General features: G+C 36.6%; 3 protein-coding genes across 3 annotated transcripts in view; 1 reads left to right on the plus strand and 2 right to left on the minus strand.

Annotated features, from left to right (window-relative positions):
• The window catches only part of LOC121999690 (phospholipase A1 EG1, chloroplastic/mitochondrial-like), a 39,674-nt gene extending 36,327 nt beyond the window's left edge, over window positions 1-3,347 (plus strand). The window contains exon 4 of the mRNA XM_042554336.1: window positions 3,264-3,347. Within this exon, the coding sequence (XP_042410270.1) occupies window positions 3,264-3,347 (84 nt within the window). The remainder of the gene's footprint in view (window positions 1-3,263) is intronic.
• Window positions 3,348-5,154: 1,807 nt separating this feature from the next.
• Window positions 5,155-9,884, minus strand: LOC122002363 (cystinosin homolog). Its single transcript, XM_042557508.1, has 8 exons — window positions 9,389-9,884; window positions 9,110-9,242; window positions 7,464-7,553; window positions 7,239-7,363; window positions 7,063-7,105; window positions 5,940-6,057; window positions 5,803-5,852; window positions 5,155-5,442 (listed from the first exon to the last, which is right to left on the minus strand). Exons 1-8 carry the CDS (start codon window positions 9,505-9,507, stop codon window positions 5,296-5,298), a joined length of 825 nt encoding a protein of 274 aa, XP_042413442.1. The 5' UTR covers window positions 9,508-9,884; the 3' UTR covers window positions 5,155-5,295.
• Window positions 9,885-11,302: 1,418 nt separating this feature from the next.
• LOC122000455 (BAG family molecular chaperone regulator 1-like) lies at window positions 11,303-12,108 on the minus strand. Its single transcript, XM_042554854.1, has 2 exons — window positions 11,876-12,108; window positions 11,303-11,793 (listed from the first exon to the last, which is right to left on the minus strand). Exons 1-2 carry the CDS (start codon window positions 12,090-12,092, stop codon window positions 11,552-11,554), a joined length of 459 nt encoding a protein of 152 aa, XP_042410788.1. The 5' UTR covers window positions 12,093-12,108; the 3' UTR covers window positions 11,303-11,551.
• Between the last annotated feature and the right edge of the window lie 9,049 nt (window positions 12,109-21,157).

Raw genomic sequence — 21,157 nt, forward strand, 5'->3', positions numbered from 1 at the left:
ATTATGTGTCAAATCTTTCATCGAGATATCTATTTTATTTTTTTTTATCACATTTAAACTACATGAATCAAATGCTTCTTTTACTCATGAACTGGTCAACCAGTTCAATCTAATTATTGCATGTTTCCAATCAAGGACTCACAATCTCTCTTATATATTTCCTCTTTAACCTTTCCGTGATGTGTTTCACTCAATTTATATTTCAAAGAGAAGCTTAGGTTTCGGATCAAAATAGAGAAATTTAAATTTCTAATTTTGCTTTTTCATTAGAAGGACAGCTTAGCACAATAATAAAATTGTTATCATATGATTTTAAGATTATAAGTTCAAGTCGTGAAAATAATTTCTTACAAAATATAAGATAAGATTGTGTATAATAAATGTAATGTGATTCTATCCTTCCTCGTGCATTGGAATGTCTTTTTTATTTGACTTCGTCACTAGCTAGCTAATCAACTCATCAAAGTCTACTAAGCATGATATAAAAATATTGAAACATTGAACATTCACCAAACATGAAGTTCGCGTTTTCATAGTAATAGTCCTCCCTTGCTCTTACATTATATTCAATCTTAAACGTTTGAATAATTATTTTAAGAAGTAAATCTTGTAAATATGATCACATATTCACATATAAAAACCATGGCCTGTCTTTCATTTTCAAAACCATGTACCATTGCAGTTTAATTAAACTCGATAATAAATTTTAAGTGTGTGCACGTCTCCATCTTTCTTTCTCTTCTGTCAAATACCAACCCTATATAAGTCGACACTTTAACTCCTCGCTCATACATCATCGTTAATATCGATCATTTTATGAACATTCTGACATCATTTTTTTTTCGTTGTGCTAGAAAATACACGGGCATGTTTAGCTTTTATATATACACACACGTATCACAAAGAGTATTAGTAGAAGAAGTCTTTGTTATTGATGTAACGCCCTAATCTAGGCGGGTTCCACTCGGACTGAATCAGGAATATCATCAGAATTGTCACCAGTTTGACGACTAGCTCCACAGACCACCGGAGGTCCTTTCAGCGTACTTTGTCCTCACTCGCACGCACCTCTGGAAAACTTCACAGGAGATCACCCATCCTCAGATTTCTCCAAGCCAAGCACGTTTAATTTTGAAATTCTTAAGTTTGGGCTTCCGAAAAAGAAGGTGCACCTTGATGATATGAATAGTTCCATCTAACCTTTTAAGTCATACTTAACCAGAATCTCAGAATCGGGGTATTACAATTGGCCCTTTGACGTTCAAGTCAGTAATCGAGTAGATGCATGAATAATAGATTGAACAATAGCTACAAGCGTGTAAAAATATGTAGCATCGCATACTTCCATCGGTATATGGAAATTCCTTTTTATAGTGTCAAGGTTTATGCACAAATCTCAAAAAATTTCTAAAAAAGGATATACCATAAAGATACTTCGACACATTTCCTAAAATGGACCCACAATTTAAGTGTTTGTAAGATAGAAAACTTCACATGCATAACTTACATGTAGAATATTGTTCTTTGTCCTTCATGGCACAAGATATCAAAAAGCTAATATGAGGTCGTTGGATTAATGAGGCCACGATATATTTAAATGATAATTTGATCGAGCCCTCCAAGTGTTCCAACCGGCTATCACTCGGAGGTATCGCTCGCTCAGATGAGAGAACTGTAGGTGGAGACTCGACCTTCGCTCGACCTCTTCATTGAGTCGGAAAGCTTAAACAGACTCGACCTTCGCTCAGCTGGTCCTATATATATATATATCCTTCGTGTGTGGATTCGTCCGGACTTACTCGAGGTGCTTGGATCTAAGTGGCCATGGGTGACATGGTCCAAACACCTAGACTCATTCAGTATTTTTATTTTATTTTGGGTATATTATATGTATTTAGCATTCAAAATTTTAAGATTTAAAAGTTGGGTTATAATGAGTTTAAGTTAATAAGATTTTTCCTCTAGGGTTTATGCTTCCCTTTTGGGTTATAGTATTCAAGATTAAAAATTTTAGATGCTCACAGGTATATTATATGTATTTATGATTTAAGATTTTAAAATTTAGATATTGGGTTGTAATGAGTTTAAGTTAATAAAATTTTTTTTTAGAGTTCAGGCTTACCTATTGGATTATAGTATTTGATATAAAATTTTTTATAATATATGTATTTAGGATATTTCGGATTTAAAATTTAAGAAATTTTAATTTTTAAAAATCCAAAAAAAATTAAAAAGGAATCGATTTAATCAAGCGCCTCGAGCTAAAATAAAAAATAAAAAATAAAAAACAAATCTAGATGCGGATTAATTCCATGCCCCTTGAACACAATTCCGTGTGTGTATATATATATATAAAAAGATACCTCGCGATTGGCTCATCTCAGTATCTTTAAAAAGTAAATTAAGGATGACTACTAACTATTAGTGTGAGTGACCTAGGCATAAGAAAAAATATGTTCAAACGCACCGAATTTTAATCCTAAAACCTTGTGTGACAATATCTCATACCTCAATCACTTACTGCACCCATGATTTAATATTTTTAATTAATCTACATTGATAGTGATATATAACTAATTGCTTCTCAAATTGCAAGTGTGTGTTTATTATATTAACTAACAATAATAAATGTTTCTCAAATTGTGAATAGTGGAATGAAAGTGAAAGGGCTATGAAAGTTTAGATATGAGAGAACACAAAACTTCAAGATATATATATCTTGGTGGCATTAAGGCACAACAACCTCAAGATATATATATCTTGATTGCATACGATATATTTCATTGAATATTGATTAATAAAATCATGATGTATTAAAATAGAGAAACAAATTAATTCATATATCAATCTAGTAACAAAAGGCGAAGTGTTTGTCCCAGTATCCAGTTAATTCATCCTAAAATTAACATAAAAAAAATAAATTATGATGACTAAAGTGGCAAATAGATATAGGGATGAATTATATGGAGTATAGATATTTATGCTTCCTTAATCCTGAGATTCAATCCCTCAATCTCAAATGATAAATTTTTATTCACTTAATTCATATATCAATCTAGTTTTAAACCGAATGATTTCAGTTTGATTTTAATTTAAAATTTTCCAAACCAAACTATGTAAATTCAATCGACCAGCTTGCCCATGCATGCATGCATGCATCACGTTGCCTACTTTGAGTATCATGTCTCCTTACGCAAAGCCATGGACGAATAAATACGGTTGCAATGGTACTGATTCATTAAATTAAGTGTGTTTCTTTGCAGGTGTCCGAATTCGAGGCCCACGCCTACGCATGCTCAGATATTTGGAGCGGGATCCTCCGCTTACTCTGGTCCACTGCACTATGAAAGGGATTTAATAATTTCTATCTGCTGAATTTCTACGGATAGACAGTACGAGAGGATCCATCTTCATATATTTGGAGTAACTAATTGAAAATATATTGATGTGACAAAATAACAGGGTCCACGTGATAGGTCCAGAATTTGATCCGAGTAACTAATTCCAGTTTCAATTAATCAGGCTTTAGGACTTTGGGCAACGCACTCGAATCAAGTCAGCCGCCGAACTCAAATCAAACCAGCTGACTCATAGCCGAGCTCAACCTGAATCAGCCCGAGTCACATCCATCCAGGTCGAGTCCAACCTCAGAGCTCAAGTGCGATACGACAATTATAATAGAGCGAAGGGACAAGACCTTTGAGAATCCTATATACCTATTCGCTCCTTATACATGGTAATAGTGGTAGCATTAAGGGGTAAATTGTGATATTAACATTTATCTATTTCATTTCGTTACTGTTAAGGGCAGAACTAGGAGTGTAATCGAATATAGAAAAAAAATCTAAGATTTAAATTCGGTTCTAATTAGTTATATTTGAGCTTGAGCTCGATTTGAAGTTCGAAAAGTTTAAAATTTTTAGTTCGATTTGAATTAGAGCTCGGGTTTGAATTCAGTTCGAAAGATTCAAATATGTTCGTGAGCTATTCAAATTATCACTCAGAAATAAGTAGTCCAAGATTCAAAATTTATTTATTTAATGTATAATTATATTATATTAATAAAATATTAAGATTTACGAGTGGCTCGCGAACTATCGAATTAAATAATTTAGACTCGAGTTTGATTCGAAAAAAAGTTTGAATATGTTCGAGTTCAGCTCGAATTTGATAAGTTTAAATACAAATCAAATATTTATCGAGACGGTTCAAAAACTTTACATCCCTAGATAGAACCACGTGAAGACGTACTATAACTTTAACCTGAGGCTCAAGGCTGACACGTTGAAGAGGAGTTATCGGATTTGATGGGAGATAGGAAAAAATGAGTTGAGATCCTCTGTCCCGAAAATGACGTGTCTCCGTGTCTCCTCGTAGATCGGACGGTCATGATATTCTCGTGATGTGTACTGCATCCTTGAGATATGATTTAATCCGTCCGATCGATAAAAAGACACAGGAATATATCATTTTGAGATAGAGGATCTCAACTCAGAAAAAATAAGTGAGAAAAAATAAAGATAGTCAAGGAAGAAAAGTGTTTTTTCTTTCCTCTTGATCAGCTCGAGAGCCGTAAGATTTCTAGCTTTAATTAAACTAATTAAAGCACAATTCAAAATTACTAAGATTAAATCTAATTGTGAAGGGCGATGAGTTCAAAGCTCCACTTTATTATACCCAACCTAATTCGATTTGGACATTGTGTATTTGTTCCCCTAAGTCGGACTTACTTGATATAATAATTAGTATCAAATGAAGCTTTAACATCTTAACCAAATGGATGGCTATGATCTAATGATAAATTTTGTTGCATCTAACTAGTTTACGTAGACATACAAAAAGTACGTAGGAAAAAAATAGTTTTTAACGTTAGCCTCAAGGAGCTATGTAGGGGATTAACCACTCAACTAATACCAAGTTACTTAATTTAATAGATGATTTGCTTAAGGTAAAATAGAATTAGAATACATAAAATCATTTCCCACGTTTAGTAAACCTGACGATTTTGAGCTTTAGAAGTTTCATCCATAACAACTTACTCGTCAATAATAATAACATAACATTTCTTTTGATAGTTTCTTTCAACGAACTTACTATATTTAAAGTAGGAAATCTATCGTTCCCATGTACGATCGGTTTGTGATTGGTCAGCCGTAATAATTGAAAACGTTGAATAGATTTAGTATCTATTACCGTCAACAAGTAAATACTTTCTGCTTCTATTTCTATCACGAAATCTATAGATCTGACACACACACACACACACTTATTTATTTATTTATTGATGCTATTCCCCTATACGTTTTTCAACTCAGGTTTCTCATCATCTGGGTCAATAAGGGAAGTTACATTCCCTTCCGGTGTGGTTGTGTTGCCGTCGTTCTTCACGAGGTAGAATACATAGTGCTGCAAAATGAAGAGGACATCAAAGAGTACAACTTCCTGCAGAATTAAACCAAATAAAAAAAAGTTAGGAAATTTGAGCAGAAAAATAGATCTGAAGAATATTAAAAAAGAAACAGTAATTTTGAGACTAGTGGATAATAGGGTGATTTCCGTAATAAATTTACTGCCACATTAGGAACAGAGGAAAGGCTTTTACAACAGAAAAAAGAAATATACTTTGCAAATTTTGACAGATTCAAACGGAATGCTTTCATTGCTTTCATTGTTCCTGGTTTAACTTGTTGAACTGTCTGGTTTTAAGAATACTGAATAACTTAGAACATCAGGAAAATCTAGTGTGATTAACCCAATGCCTCCATGCATTAAGAAACAGAATGGCAGAAGACAATTACTTACCACCGAAAGTAGTGTCTTCCCGATATTACCATAGAAGTTAACTAGTGTCTCTGCAGGAAAATTATGTACATGACAGGAAAATATCAAAACCAGTGTACGAAGGATAGGTTCTGTCGCAATAAAAACCAGTTACTCACTTTGATCTATGGATTGGATACCCAACTGAGCAAAGTTCAGCACGCCTCCAACTAAATCAAGCAGGATATTGCCAATACTCCAACCAACTGTGCTCTTGCGTTGGAAGTTCATAAATGCCTAGCAATTAGGTTAGCAGTGTCAAAGAGCAAGATGGGAGGGAAACAAGGTATCAGGAATTCCACCAATCTAAAATCCTAAAAGATAGTGTAAGGAGTGAAAAAATATGACCAGCTTTGTTATATAACATGACACATCAATACATCATGTATTACAAAGGTGTTTTCCATGTTCAAGACAGTGTATTTATTTCTACTTTAATGGCTTTCTTATTTCTTTCACTAATTTTTCTTTATCTCAGTTGATTAGGATCCTTCGATTCAAGATATAATTCATGAAGCTAATTTATATGTATGCTGGTGTACTATGAGTACCCATTTGCAGGTTGTATGTGTTCTTGGACATCTTTTTTACCTAAGCCTTATCTAATTTAATGATACTGGGGTATCACATAATAAGCACATGGAAGATTTCAATCATCTAGTTTCTTGAATATAATTTAAAAATTGGTGACAAGGACAGGCTATAGACAGGGGACTTCAGCATACTACATAGGTTGATACCGAGCTCATTTAATGTAACTCACAGATGTTGTTGAGGCAGATTGATACAAAATAAGAGATGAAGTGGCAGATACTATCAACTCCTGAAAGATTTATTATTGGTGAAATTGTCACTAATTAATAATGTCAAAAGTACTGATCCTTTTACTACTTAGGAGAGATGATAAAGTTGGTTATTGTGAAAATAATGGCAAAGATTCCCATCCTGCTTCATTGAACAACTCAGATATCAAATATGACTTGCTTGATTTGCAAAATAAAAGCTACATGTGGGGTAATCTGCTCCATTATAACAAATCCCCAAATATGATTGACCAGCTCAGACATTTCAGAGCAAATGTGTACCACCCACTATAATGAATTCAAAAGGATATTACTCTCTTTTGGTTTCAGGCTGTTCATGTCTGCTTATCCAAATTTTCTATTTTAGAGAGGTCTTATTTAACCAAGGCGTAATGACATGTGATTAATCAAATCTTAGAAGCAAAGATAGCATCTGTACCTGTGGGATATACTTGATTGCCGTCATGCAAACTTGTAGTGTACTAATTAGTAAATAAAGAAAAGAATTAGAATCAGATAAAATAACTACAAGCTCCAAATGTGACAGGAAAATAAAATTAGCTCTATGGATTGATGATCTTAATACTACTTTTTCATAAGAGAACAAAGTATTACTTGAATACAGAGACAAGCCATAGCCAAGAATGTTTTGGCCAAGCTAAGATCAGACAAACCAGTGCAGAAAGCAAGACGATTACAGTAATCCCAATGCAAGTCTTAGAGACCTTCTGGTTTCCACGCTGTGTAGATTAGAAATAAAAAAATAAGGGAAAAGGAAAATTATGGTATATATTGTTCAGGCTGAAACTGCAGCTTTTCGTGCATGAAAGGAATACTTACATCATAGATCAACACTTGGAACAGTGTGAAAGCTGTAAGTGCCACAGCATGTATAGAAAAAGCCACATCATTTGCAGCTACAGGAATCATCTGAAATCCATGCAAGTGAAATATGGTATTTTCCTTTTTCTAGGAATCATCTTTTGCTAGGATAAAGAACTTTGTTAGAGTAACAAAATAAACAACACAAAATACCAAACAGCTGCTTTTATCACATTAACATGATTTCACCCCACTTTCAATTAGAATGATACTAGCAGTCCACGTGATAAAAAAGTTAGTTAATGTGTAATCAATAATAGTTCAAAAAATAATAATAATCTAACCGGAGGGGTAATACCCATTCTAATCTCACCCAAAGTGTAACACTATGCTTTTGACAAAGCATGAATGATTAGGAATGGCAATATGAATTGGGATAGGGATTTAACTTCTCATCCCAACCCTGCACAAGAAGTGAGGTTGTTATGGTAAAGCGATCATTTATCTCATTTATACTTAAGAGGATGGAAGCCCAAATAGAGGGAAGACCGAAAACAACCATTTCTCTTGTTTATTTAGAAAAATATAAAGTGAAGAAAAAGAAAGGAACAATTTCACTCTATGTTTTTACACTTTTGGTTCTTCCAAAAGTGGGTGAAGCAGATAGAAAGAGTGGAAAAAACATTGAAAAAAAATTCATTTAAGCTTGCGTGTATCAGAATGACAAAATCAAAGGGTGAAAGTTGTCATTTTCTCACATTTCCTTTTCTTTCCTCTCCTTTCCTCTCTTTTGAAGTAGACAAAACAAAGGAAATCCCTCCCCCGTCGTTTCCTTCCCATCTTCCCTCCCTCAACACTCTTCCTTTCCCCCCTTAAACACAAGTAATAGATGTATTTTTGTTTACAATGTCTAATTAGGTTGATTAATCTGGAGTACTATATAGTGGATGGTTAAGTGCAATTTTTAATATATATATATATATATATATATATATGAACCACATATGCCTAATGAGGTGACTAGAGCACATACTTCCTACATATGTTTTTAAAGTCTTCATAATTTTTCTTAATTTTTTAAAAACAAAATACAATATATCAAGAATGAAGCGTCGAAATTGAGTAAGACATCAGACAAGAATAGGAAGTTTTCTTGGATTTTAACAAACACAAGTGAAGGCAGTTTAATCTATTCATTCATCTTCAATAAAATTATCGATGACTGAAGCATTGGAACATATGGAGCTTATTTTTTTGTACACATAAGTTGAAGGATGGAAGGATAAACCAACATATTGATCATAAAGTAATGTATGGAAGTTAGTTGGATGAAATGAGAAAGAGGAGAGGATACAACTTATACTGAAAAGGCCATTATTTGTCTTTCTTTAATCAAATTTTAATTAGTCTTTCTTCAACTTATCTTCAACAAGTGAAAGGATGACTAAATGGATGGAACATTTCATCCATTCATCCTTTCCAACGGAACGGATGGAAGGATAAAGTCATAAAACAAACTCTATCTATTTGTTTATCCATCCATCCTTTAACTTATCCACCACCCTTTCAGCAGTCCTTAGAAGCAAATGCCTTTCCAGAATAACATGAACAGATTCACCTAACCGAGATCAACAATGGTTTTATTCTGATAAAAAAATACCAACCTCATCGGAACCATACTTCTCACGGTATTGCCTCTGGACGGCAGGACTGAAGAACAAGGCCGCATTGTAAATAAGGTACGATGAGTGCTTCGTGATGTTGAAAACCAGGAAATCGAAGTTCAACCCTACCACGCTAAAATCAACAACGAAATCAGTCCACTATCCAAACCAAAATCCCACCACAATCATTAAAACCCATCAAAACCAACAATTCCAAAAAGAAAAAAAAATCGAGATTGAAGTAAAAAAAAGGTAACTTAGAAAGAAATAAAATCGAACCTTTTCCTCCTGAAATTGAGAATGACCTGAGGGTAGAAGCTTATGGACCAGGAGACGAAGGCGATCCATCCGAAGATCTGATAAGTTACGTCCAGAGGGAGGGAATTCCAAGAAGCCATGCCCTCTTTCTCCAGTCACTCCTCCGCCTCACTCTAAAGAAACTAGTGAGGAAACTATCGCCTTTATTTGGTACCCCAACAACGCAGAACTCCAGGAAAAGCCCTCCGGTTTCGACAGGAGCTGTATCCTTCGGATTCGACGATCGAGTTGGATCGGAACGATGATATTGCCGAAGATTTGGGCATTTTGGGTACTAGAATTGCTGTTGATCCACCTTTTGCGTTGAGTGGAAGAATCAGGTCGAACTTCAGGGTAGATTCACTAAAGCATAGAGCCATTCATCCGCCATTTCTCTTTTTACGCCGGGTGGATTAACGACGAGTGAGCTCGCCGGAGATTCGATCGCCAAATCGAAGACTGAGTATCAGAAATTTAATTGGACATTTTTTTAAAATGGCATGTATCGATTTGATTTTGAAAAAAAAATAAAATTGGTAAAATAATATAATAATAATAAACGAGCATTTTTACTATTAAATGGATTTTTTTTTAGTTTATCTTAAAAAAAAAAATGCTCCAGCATAATTTTTTTTCCACCAAATTTACCATATAAATCTATCATTGCCCAAAAGAATTTTTAATTAGTCATATGATCAATTTAACGTGCTTAAATTTATGAATTATGAGCTTTAAAAAAATATATATATAAAGTGCAAATTTTTAAAAAATATAATAAAAAGCAAAGATATGTAAATTTTATTATAAAAATTAAGCAAACTTATAAAAATATCACTAAATTAATAAATTAAAAATAATAATATAGATTATAATACGGGAAAATGCATTGAATATATCGACTTGAGTGTTTCAATGATTTAAAGTGACACAATTAGTAACTCAATGTATGCTTATTTTCTAATTTTGAAATAATTTAACTTTTTGCATATGTTTATTTGATTCTTCACACTTGAGATATAATCCATAGTTTTTCAAAAATATAAAATTAATCATATATTTAAATATAATAATTAATATTCTTCTCGATAAAATTCAGATGGCATTCTTCTTGATTGACAACTAATAACAAAAACTCATGTAATTAACAATGCTACCTGAATTAAGTAAGAGGTTTAATTTACATTATAATAAGTATTATACGGGGTGATAAAGTACAACGGTTTAAATTTATATTATAATAAAAAAATGATTAATCGGGCTGAATAACGTCGAGTATGGAATGATCGATTCGACCCCACGAAAATTTTCCATTAGTCACCAGGATAAATCGGGAAACGTTTGCAGCGGGTAGCCCAGGAGCCCAGTATCCTTTAGTTACGTGTCTTATTTAGAGAATAAATTTCTGTAAATTTATTATAGTTAGGACTCGAATCATAAATATCTGGATGATAACCTAAATATCCTATCATAGTCGATGTAAATGGTATTATAACATTCACATATTATAGTCACCTTCAATACTTTGAATATTTTAATGAGTAGATTTTAGTAAAAAAAAAATCTATAAAATGTTAAAATAAATTTTGAATATGAAAAATAAATATGAATAGATGGATAATATTACTTATAGTGTTAATGTTAAAATAAATATAAAAATAATTTAATAAAAGAGACATTTTAATATAATAATTATGTGACATATTTTTTCTTTAAAGGAAAGGAATACTAATTTAATATCTAAAGGAATACTAATTTAATATCTAGTTTAAATTTCTAGAGTGAAAAATACAGAATCATATTATCTGGATAAATTTCACAATTAATCTATACTTAACCACCTGAACTAGATTTTTAGGATCATTCAAAAGTAAAATTAAAGATCATCAACCACAAACAAGCAAGAACAGAGAAATTTCCATTCCATCTCATTAAAATACTCAGGAATGCAACTCTCAAGCCTTTTAATCAGCTTCTCTCGGAACACAAATTAGATGAGGATGCCATTTTGACCATCCGATTGAGCTTCATTGAATCTCAGCCGTTGGAAGCTGCTTTACCATCCCACCATGCATAAAAAGAAGAGGAGGTTCTGCTTCTTCTTCGTTCTCTCTATACGTTGAAAAAGGGAAAGAAATCAAGCTTCCGCTACACCTCAATAATGGTGTGGCATCCGCTGCTCATCACTTGGCTCCCGGGTCGTGCCATTGCCATGGCCCTCAGCTTCCTTTCCTTGATCGCAGGGTCCTCCAGAAGCAGCACCTTGTCCTTGTCCCTCACACCCACCATATGAAGATGATCAGCATCATCCCTCTCCTTCCCCTTGAACAGCAGCCTCTGCTCCTCCGGCTCCAACCCGCTCACCATCGCCACCACCATCTTCAACTCTCCTGCGAAATCGCAACGTTAGCCGGATCGGAGAGACAGATTCAGATGCTCGATCGAGATTAATTAAAGCAAATGTACAGATACCAAAAGTGGCAGTAGCTCCGATGGATATGTCATGCAAATTCGAGCCGGTAGAGATCCTCACTGTGACCATCTCCACGCCTCCCTCTCCGCATTCTCTCTTCTGGACCAGCATGCCCCCCGGCCGCACCTCCCACTGGATATCTCCGCCGCCGCCGCCGCTACTCGCCTTAGAACTACTACTTCTCTTGAAGAGCTTCTTGGCCCTCAGCCTGATCATCCTGTGTCCCTGCACAGCTCGGCGAGACTCGGAGGCCCCTTTTATAGGGATCAAGTGCATGGACACGCTTTATGAGCGTGCGTTAGATAAAGACCCGGTCGAAGGACAGGAGGTTGGTGCTTTATGTCATAAGAAACGAGAAAGCAAGACCGTGATCGATGTGGTTCTTGAGAAAGGTGCTTTGTTAGGCCTGAAAAGAAATGGCAACTTTAAATTGCTTTTTGGTGAGCTTGTTGGCTAAAGGAGGTGCGGCAACAGGAGAGATTTGATTAGAATAGATCGCAGGTGGAGCTTCTCGTGGCGTGTTTAGAGGAGATGATTGCCGATTAAGAGGTGAACAGAAGCTACTTTATTGTCTCAAGACCTATATTGTATATATACTTGTTGCAATAGGAATTAAGATGTGACAATATGGAACAGCTAGCGAAAGAGAGGCCCTGGCTAGCTCCCAAGTCCTAACCAATTCAGATATGCTAAATCTTTCTCTGAAAGTAATGTAATAGGAGGTTTCATCGATGACTTCTGTCCTTGCTACTAACTGAGGCGTAAACTTGAAGCCAAGGATGGATCATGACGATGCAAATATATAGCTAGCATAGGTGTGAACTGTGACACTCTAGTGAAGTTAGGAGAAATAAGTAATGCAATCTGGCTTATATGAACTGTTTCATCAGCTATTAGATCTTTCAGACCATCAGATTTCATTTGGAATTTTTTCCCCTCATCTTCTCAGATGTAGCAACAGAGTTTATATATCATTCATGCTTCTGAATTAAACAGCAATGCTCATGGTTCCCGTCTGAAAGCGCAATATGAGTGAACGATTACATGTGACACGAGGCTGTGGAGACTGCCAAAAGAACCTACGGGCATTTAGCAAAAGGAATTAGAATGGGCGCCGAGGTTGAACTCTACGTGACCAGATGCTTAAGTTAGCACAAGAGCTAGGAGAAAATGAAAATTATGGAGCAGTCAAGTTTAAATGGTTGTGTGTGTATATGTCCTTTTATAGAGCCGTTGCTATACCCCGTCCTCCACGTGTTTTGAGATGGATGCTTATCTTACCTGCGTCGTTCAGAATAAATGGCTATATGTTACCCATGTGTTCCGGAATTAAACGACTACGTTGTCTACGTCCTTTGGGAGGTAACAGTTGCGTTGTCCGCATCTGTCGAGAGGTAGTGGTTCAACAAGCCACATAAGATGTGAGTCTCGCCGGAGAGAGTCGGGAGGCTGAATTGAGAGGGAGTCGAGTAATCGAGTTCTTGAAGTTGGGCTCCTGAGCTAATAGAGTCGGGTGATCGAGCTATTGGAGTCGGGCTCTTAAGCTGATGTAATCGAGTGACCGAGCTATTGGAGTCGGGCTCTTAAACTAATGGAGTCGGATGACTGAGCCGTTGGAGTCAGGAGATTGACCTGAAAGAATCAGGAGATTGAGCTAGGGGGAGTGGGGCGTATCACTTTGACCTGTTAGGACCCTTGGCGGCCGGCTTGAGGGAGTGAATTGCCTGTGAGACAATCTTTCTTGTTCTTTCAACTCAAATTAGTAGCAACAGTATAGTTAAGAATGAATTAAACAAAAAAAAAACTGAAAGAAGAGGCGCAAGGTTTACTTGGTTACAATCTAGATGATTATTAATCCAAGACAAATGAAAAGCTCTAAAAAATCTCCTTTGGTGAAGGCGGCGAAGTCTCTTACACTTGTTGATTGCTCAGACTATTGCTAGGAAATGAATACGAGAGTTGATACTGAAGTCATGTTGTCTATTTCCTACCTCCAGGGGCTTTTTTATACTCCTGGAAAATCCTATCCGTGGGTAGAAGGCGCCTCCAATAGGCTGAAAGGCGCCTCCAGCGAGGTGTCAAAGGATAAATCTTTTTCTTTTGGCAACGACAATATTTGTCTAGTCGAAGGCGCCTTCCATAGGGCTAGAAGGCGCCTTTGTACTGTTCATCGAAGATGCCTTCCAACCATTGAAGGCGCCTTCCACAGTGAGACGCTTTCAACTCTCTTTGAAGGCGCCTCCAGCAGTACTTCCAACCATCTTTTGCTCTTCTGCTGCTCCGATCACCTGAGTGATTTTGATCAACCAGAATATGGCTCACCTGAACTCATTTTCCTGCCTTCTCCTCGAGTATGCTTCCTCCCCGGCTTCTTATCCTTCGAACGTCGCACACATTCTTCTTGATCACTGTACTCTTCTGCAATACCTCGTCCCTCGGATGCACCGAGCCCGTTGGCTCCCTTCCCGTGCCATCCTTCTCGCTAGCTGCGTTTTCCGCTCGACTTCTTGTGTCCCTAAGCTCCTGCACACTTAGACACAAGATCAAACACCAACAGGACCTAACCTGACTTGGTTGATCACATCAAAACTATCTTGGGGTATCAACAATCTCGTCCTTTTTGATGAGATCAAACTCAAGTTAAGTTAGGGTAAATCATAAACAAAATAACAATAAAAAAATTTACAAGTATGAAAAGTAAATACAAATATTAAAATTTAAAATTGTACTACCTCCCCCTAGACTTAATTTTATTTCTTCCCCTTTTAATAACATTAAAAATGGGGTAAATTCTACTTAACAATGACAAAAAGTCTAAGGAAAAAAAATACTATAGTTTAAGTTTCACAAAAAAAAACTTTAAGTTAAAGACAAACTTTGATGTTTTAACAATATGAAAGTTAGCCCAAAAAATTTTGAAAAATTTTCTAAATAATTTAAAAAGAATTTGACAAACATTGAAAGCATGATAATTCAATGTTTAACAGTTAGTCAATTAAATATTTATTTCTGTAATTAGCTTCCAGACTGTGGCGAGTCACTATACCTTCTTGGTTATTGGAGCAACAACCACTTTCTAGACAAAGTCTCTTAAAGGAATTAAACATCTAATTTTTTTCTCTTTGAAAGCCCTTCTTCCCATTTTAATTTATGCAAGATTTTGGAACCTAATATAGGTTCTTTCCAACTAAGTTAATCAGAAATTTCTTAGGTAAATATTTATGTGATATCTTCCTAATTTGTCCCTTATGGTATTTAAAATACCAGTTTAAATTATTATATCTCCTAATATTTTGATTATTTGAGCATGCACGATTTTTTAAGTATTCTATTTCAGTTTTCAATTTGTCATTTTCTAATTTCAAATTATCAAACAACTATACGGAGCAAATATTGGCTAATTATCTTTTCAAGTCCATATTTTCTTGTTCTAATTTTACTAAATCCTTGGAAATACTCTTAATAAATTTAAACGACTTTTCAGGAGATAAGGCACGTACCTGACTTACCTCGTATTTTGATGCTTCCCCTTTATCGTAGCTTTCCTCTGATGAACCTCCCCATTCGTTGATTCTCATCTCTGAGCTGATTTCATCTTTCTTTAGATGGTCTGCCATTAGGGCTAGTCCGGCGTAGACTTCAATTTCAGATTCGGAGGATGATGATTCATCCTATGTGGCTTTTAGACTGTGCTTTGGTCGAGCTAGCTTCTTGCTCTTTTCTTTGTCCTTGTTTTTCAATTTTGGACAATCATCCTTGATGTGCCCCTCTTTGTTACAGTTATAACATTGGACCTTCCTTTTGTTCTGATAATGCTTTCTCGTCTACAATTTAAATTTATTATATTTAAAAAATTTATTAAATTTTCTTACTAGTAGGGTTGCTTCATCTTCGTCGATCGATGCGTCGGAGTCAGGATCTTCCTTATTGGCTTTCAAGAAAATATTGTTGTTAGACTTTTCAATTTCTTTAGAATCTTCACATTGAGTTTCATGAAGTTCAAAAGTAGAAAACAAATTTTCTAGAGTACTTACCTCGAAGTCCTTAGAGATGTAGTATGCATCTACTAAGGATGACCATTCTGGGATTCTCGGAAAGATGTTGAGCACGTACCGGATTGAGTCTCGATTTGTTACTGTTTCTCTGAAATTATTGAGCTGAGTGATGAGTTCTTTGATCCGTCCTTGGAGTTACGCTACCTTTTCTCCATTGTTTATTCGCAGGTTTGTCAGTTGGGTTCGGAGGATGTCTCGCCTTACTAACTTTGCTTCCGAAGTGCCGTCGTGGAGTTCTAGGAACTTATCCCAAATCTCTTTGGCAGAATCATAGCTGTTGATTTAATTTACTTCCTAGGGCGGAAGGACACTGAGTAGATGAAACTCTGCTTTACCATTCGCCACAAAGTTGGCTTGCTCCTTCTTCATCCATTGATATTCTTCTTTGTCTTTCAAAACTACAAAGCCATATTTCATAATTAACAAAATTTCAAAATCCGTTTTAAAGAATACCTCCATTCGGTGTTTCCATTGTGCGAAGTCTCCCTCGAATTTTGGTGGGTGAATGCTTGCCCTGGCCATTATCTCTTTGCTTCAGTTAGCGGTTAGTCCTTCTGAGGTGTCCTAGCTCTGATACCACTTGTTAGGACCCTTTGTGGCCGGCTTGAGGGAGTGAATTGTCTGTGAGACAACCTTTCTCGTTCTTTCAACTCAGATTAGTAGCAACAGTATAGTTAAGAATGAATTAAACAAAAAAAATTGAAAGAAGAGGTGCAGGGTTTACTTGGTTACAACCTAGATGATTATTAATCCAAGATAAATGAAAAGCTCTAAAAGATCTCCTTTGGTGAAGGTGAAGAAGCCTCTTATACTCGTTGATTGCTCAGACTATTACTAGGAAATGAATACTAGAGTTGATACTGAAGTTGTTGTCTATTTCCTAACTCCAGGGGTCTTTTTATAGCTCCTAAAAAATCATATCCGCGGGTGGAAGGCACCTCCAGCGAGGTGCCAAAGGATAAAGCTTTATCTTTTAGCAACGATAATATTTTTCGGGTCGAAGGCGCCTTTATACTATTCATTTAATGCGCCTTCTAATCATGGAAGGCGCCTTCCACAGTGAGGCGCGGGAGGCACCTTCAATTCCCTTTGAAGGCGCCTCCAGCAGCACTTTTAGCCATCTTTTGTTCTTCTGTTGCTTCGATCGCCTGGGTGATTCGGTTAACTAGAATAGGGCTCACCCGAACCCATTTTATGACATTCTCCTCGAGTAGGCTTCCTTCATGGCTTCTCGTCCCTCGAACGTCGTGCATGTTCTTCTCGTCCACCGGTGTACTCTTCAGCAGCACCTTGTCCCTCAGATGAACCGAACCCGTCGGCTCCCTTCCCGTGTCATCCTTCTTGCTAGCTACGTCTTCCGCTCGACTTCTTGTATTCCGAAGCTCCTGCACACTTAGACATAAGGATCAAACACCAATAGGACCTAATCTGACTTGGTTGATCACATCAAAATACCTTAGGGTACCAACATGACCATTGTTGACTTTTTGCCTCAACGTACAACTCTGCGTGACTCTTAACCATAGGCTTGACTTCTTCCTTCACACTGCCACGTGGAGGCCTCTACTATCTGCCACATCATAAGCCTCCCCGCTAAGTCTAGTCAAAGGAAACTCGAGTCTAACTGACTAGATTAAAGTGCATTTTGACCCGACACCCATCAAAATTGTAAAGCTGACATGGCCGAAAGACCTTACCGCTGCACTATTGGTTGCATTTGGAACCCGCACGCTAGGCATCATAAATGCAGGTGATATGCGAAATCACATATCAGAATCATGATTGGTGAGTCCCATCGGTCATTAATGTGAGTTGGTCCAAGGTTGACATGTGGCCACGCCATGTCAAGGAATCGACTCGTGGTGACTGTTGGGATCTTGCAAATTTAGACACGTGATCTAATGGTCAAGCACGATATCTCACCCTTTTATCTCCAAGATCTAATGGTTGGGATTCACGCGCTCAGGCTTTATTAGGTTTAGCAAGGGGAAAATGTCGTCACTTTTTTCATCGTCTTTTTCAAGTTCTAGCAGTGGCGATTTTCTGTCGCACCGTGAGCCTCCTTTCTTGTGAAAGTTCCATCATCTTCCCTACACTCTGACCCTTATTGTTTCTTTCATCTCCATTCTCTCTAATCTTTCAGTCTATCCACGGCGACTGAAAGCATTTCTACTCTCTGGTATAACTTGATGGTGTCTAATTTTAATGGAGGAGACTTGGATCAACTGTGATTGCAATTTGAAATTCCTGCTAACCACCAAATAATAATCCCGAATTCTCTCCTCCCGTCACCTTCTTTAAGGGTCAGTTGTTAGGCAACCTCTAATTTCTTATCCCGAGGTTCTTTAAAGAGGTCTCTCAATACTTTCATATTTCCCTTCAACAACTAGCACCCAACTGTTTTAGATACTTTATGGGGTAGTCATTATATTTCATTTTTACTGCATTTCCCTCACAACCCAAGTCTTTCACTACTTTTATCCAAAGATGGATGTTAGAATCTTCTACTTTGTAGTGAGATCTTCCAAAAGCTTCGTAAATGAGATGCCAACTTCACACAAGGTATAGAAGTCCTAATACCTGTTAATCATACCACCTACATCGTTCACTTGGCCAACTAGCCGGCAAATGGAATTGTCAAAGCCACCAAGTCTGGATCAATACAAGTTGGAGTCCACCTATCTCAAGGCAGCAAACACTCTATCGCGTCTTTAATTCGACATCAAACTTTTGCTCGAGGAGGGCCTTCTTTATCGCTTTGGATTGAACTCGATTGATGTCGAGCTCGACACTTCTTTTGGTAAGAATTTTCTGTTTTCTCATATGTGATTGTTAACTGAAGGTGTGCCTCTTTGTATAACTCAAACGATGTGGAGAGCTTCCCTCAACAAGTCTCTCAAGTTGGTCTAGTTTGAGTTGTAGGAGTGTGGTGCTCTACTTGTTGGTTCTTTAGGAGATTCAACTGTAAACATGAGAGAATTGCCCTCACCCCGCCCTTCAATGGTGGTTGTGCTTGTTTCTATTGAGAAGTCAGGGAAACCACTGAGAATAAGTAGAAAAAGACACTAATTAAGGGATCCTCCAATCGAACTAAATATGCTAGTAGTGTCCCTAAGACTGACCCCCCCTATTAAGGTGGGGTCCACTCGAGACGAACCAAGTTCCTCACATCCTAGTCATGGCTTCCTCTCTCTACTCCCTCCTCAAGCGACCTTCCGACGAGCTCTTCTGGAAGTCCTGAGATGACCTCCTCAGCAGATGGAATTCTGCCTTGTCATTTGCCACAAAGTCGACGTACTCTTTCTTTGTCCATGGATATTCTTCTTTGTCGGATCTTCCCTGATCTTTAGGTGCAACAAAATCATATTTTATAATTAATAATAAATAAAAATATGTTTTGAAGAATACCTCCTTTTTCCATGTCATGAACTCCGCCTCGAACTTAGGCGGGTGATGCTTGGTCCGACCATTTCTTGTACTTCGATCAGTGGTTAGTCCTTCGGAAGCATCCTCACTCTGATATCACTTGTTGATCCCAATGTCACAAACAAAAAGAAGGTGAATTGTCTAAAATGACAAAAATACCTTTTCTCGAAGCTTTCAACTTTAGATAAGACAAACATTTAAAAAACAAAACTAGATAGCGTAAAAAGAGTACGAGAAAAAAAGGGTTTACTTGGTTTGCAACTAGGGAGGTTGCTAATCTAAGACTAATGAAGCTCAGGTACTAGACTCCTTCTTTGATACAAGTCGGAGGCAGAGAAGCCTTGTACAGAACATTAAAGGTACATAACTTGAAAACATAGTAGAAAGTCGAAGTACATAAAAGTGTTGTTCAAAATGTTGAGCACCAGGTCTCCTTTTATAGGCTCACTAGTTGAAGTGACCGTTTGATGAAGTGGCACAATCCGGGCGCCCGAACCAGATCAGGACGCCCGTAGTTGGTCACCTCAATCAGCATCATAACGGTAAAGGGATACCCGCTGCTGACGTAGACCCAACGATGATCCACAGTAACGGGTGCCTCTTCGGCACCAAATTGGTCTGAGTGCCCGGACTCCAGGTGCTTGGACTTGGTCCAGGCACTTGGACATGATCTAGGTGCCCAGATAAGTCAACTCAAGTTGACTTTGTCCGCCCTTCCGCTTCGGTCAGTTGGGTGAGTTTTCAGCTATCCAAAGTTGAGCTCACCCCGAACCCAACTCTAGCTTTCTTTCCTCGAGCAGTCTTCTTCTCTAACTTCTCGTTTCACAAAAGCACTGCGCGTGTCCTTCTCGTTCTACCAGTGTACTCTTCCACAGCTTCTCATCCCTCAGATGCACCGAGTTCGTCGACTCGATTCCGTGCAATCCTTATCGTCTGTCGCATCTTTTTCTCGACTTTTTGCGTTACTAAGTCCTTGCACACTCAGACGCAAGACATCAAATATGCATAGCCTAACTTGACTTGGTTGATCACATCAAAACCAACACAGGGTACTTACACTCTTCCGCAACTCCTCGTCCGTTAGATGCACCGAGCTCGTCGACTCCCTTCCCGTGCCAACCTTCTCGTTCGCTGCTTCTTACACTCGATTTCTTGTGATATTAAGTTCCAACATATTTAGACACAAGACATCAAATCACACATGACTTAACTTAACTTAGTTGATCAACATCAAAACTGACCTAGAGTACTTATAATCTCCTTCTTTTTTATGTACATCAACCCGAGTTAAAGTTAAGAAAGACAAATAATAAATAATTTATGTTAAAACAATTATAAACAATTAATCATAAATATTTGTAATTATAATAATAATGTTTTGCAATTAATTCTTTCCCCTTAATTTAATAATATTCTCTCCCTTCGGTCACATTAAAAATATGAAAAAAATAAAAAAAATGGTAGAGAAAATATTTAAAAAATTTTCTAGGGGTTCTCATAGATGATCCAAGATTCTGTATTTTTACAAAAATTATTTTACACAAAAAATAATTTTTAAGAAGTAAACCTCAAATTTGTCAAAAATAATTTAAAAAATATTTTTAATTTTTAAAAATTACTAAATTTTTTATTAATGTCAAATAAAATCAATCTAATCACAAAAAAAATCACGAGAAAACTATTTTTCTTATAACCAAAATAAATATTTTTTATAGAAATAGTTGTTCTTGAAATTAAATTGTTAAAAATATATTTATATGTTAAAATAATTTAAATATAAAGAAAATCGAAATAAAGTAT

Source organism: Zingiber officinale, chromosome 7A, assembly GCF_018446385.1.
Source record: "Zingiber officinale cultivar Zhangliang chromosome 7A, Zo_v1.1, whole genome shotgun sequence".
Classification (NCBI taxonomy): domain Eukaryota; kingdom Viridiplantae; phylum Streptophyta; class Magnoliopsida; order Zingiberales; family Zingiberaceae; genus Zingiber; species Zingiber officinale.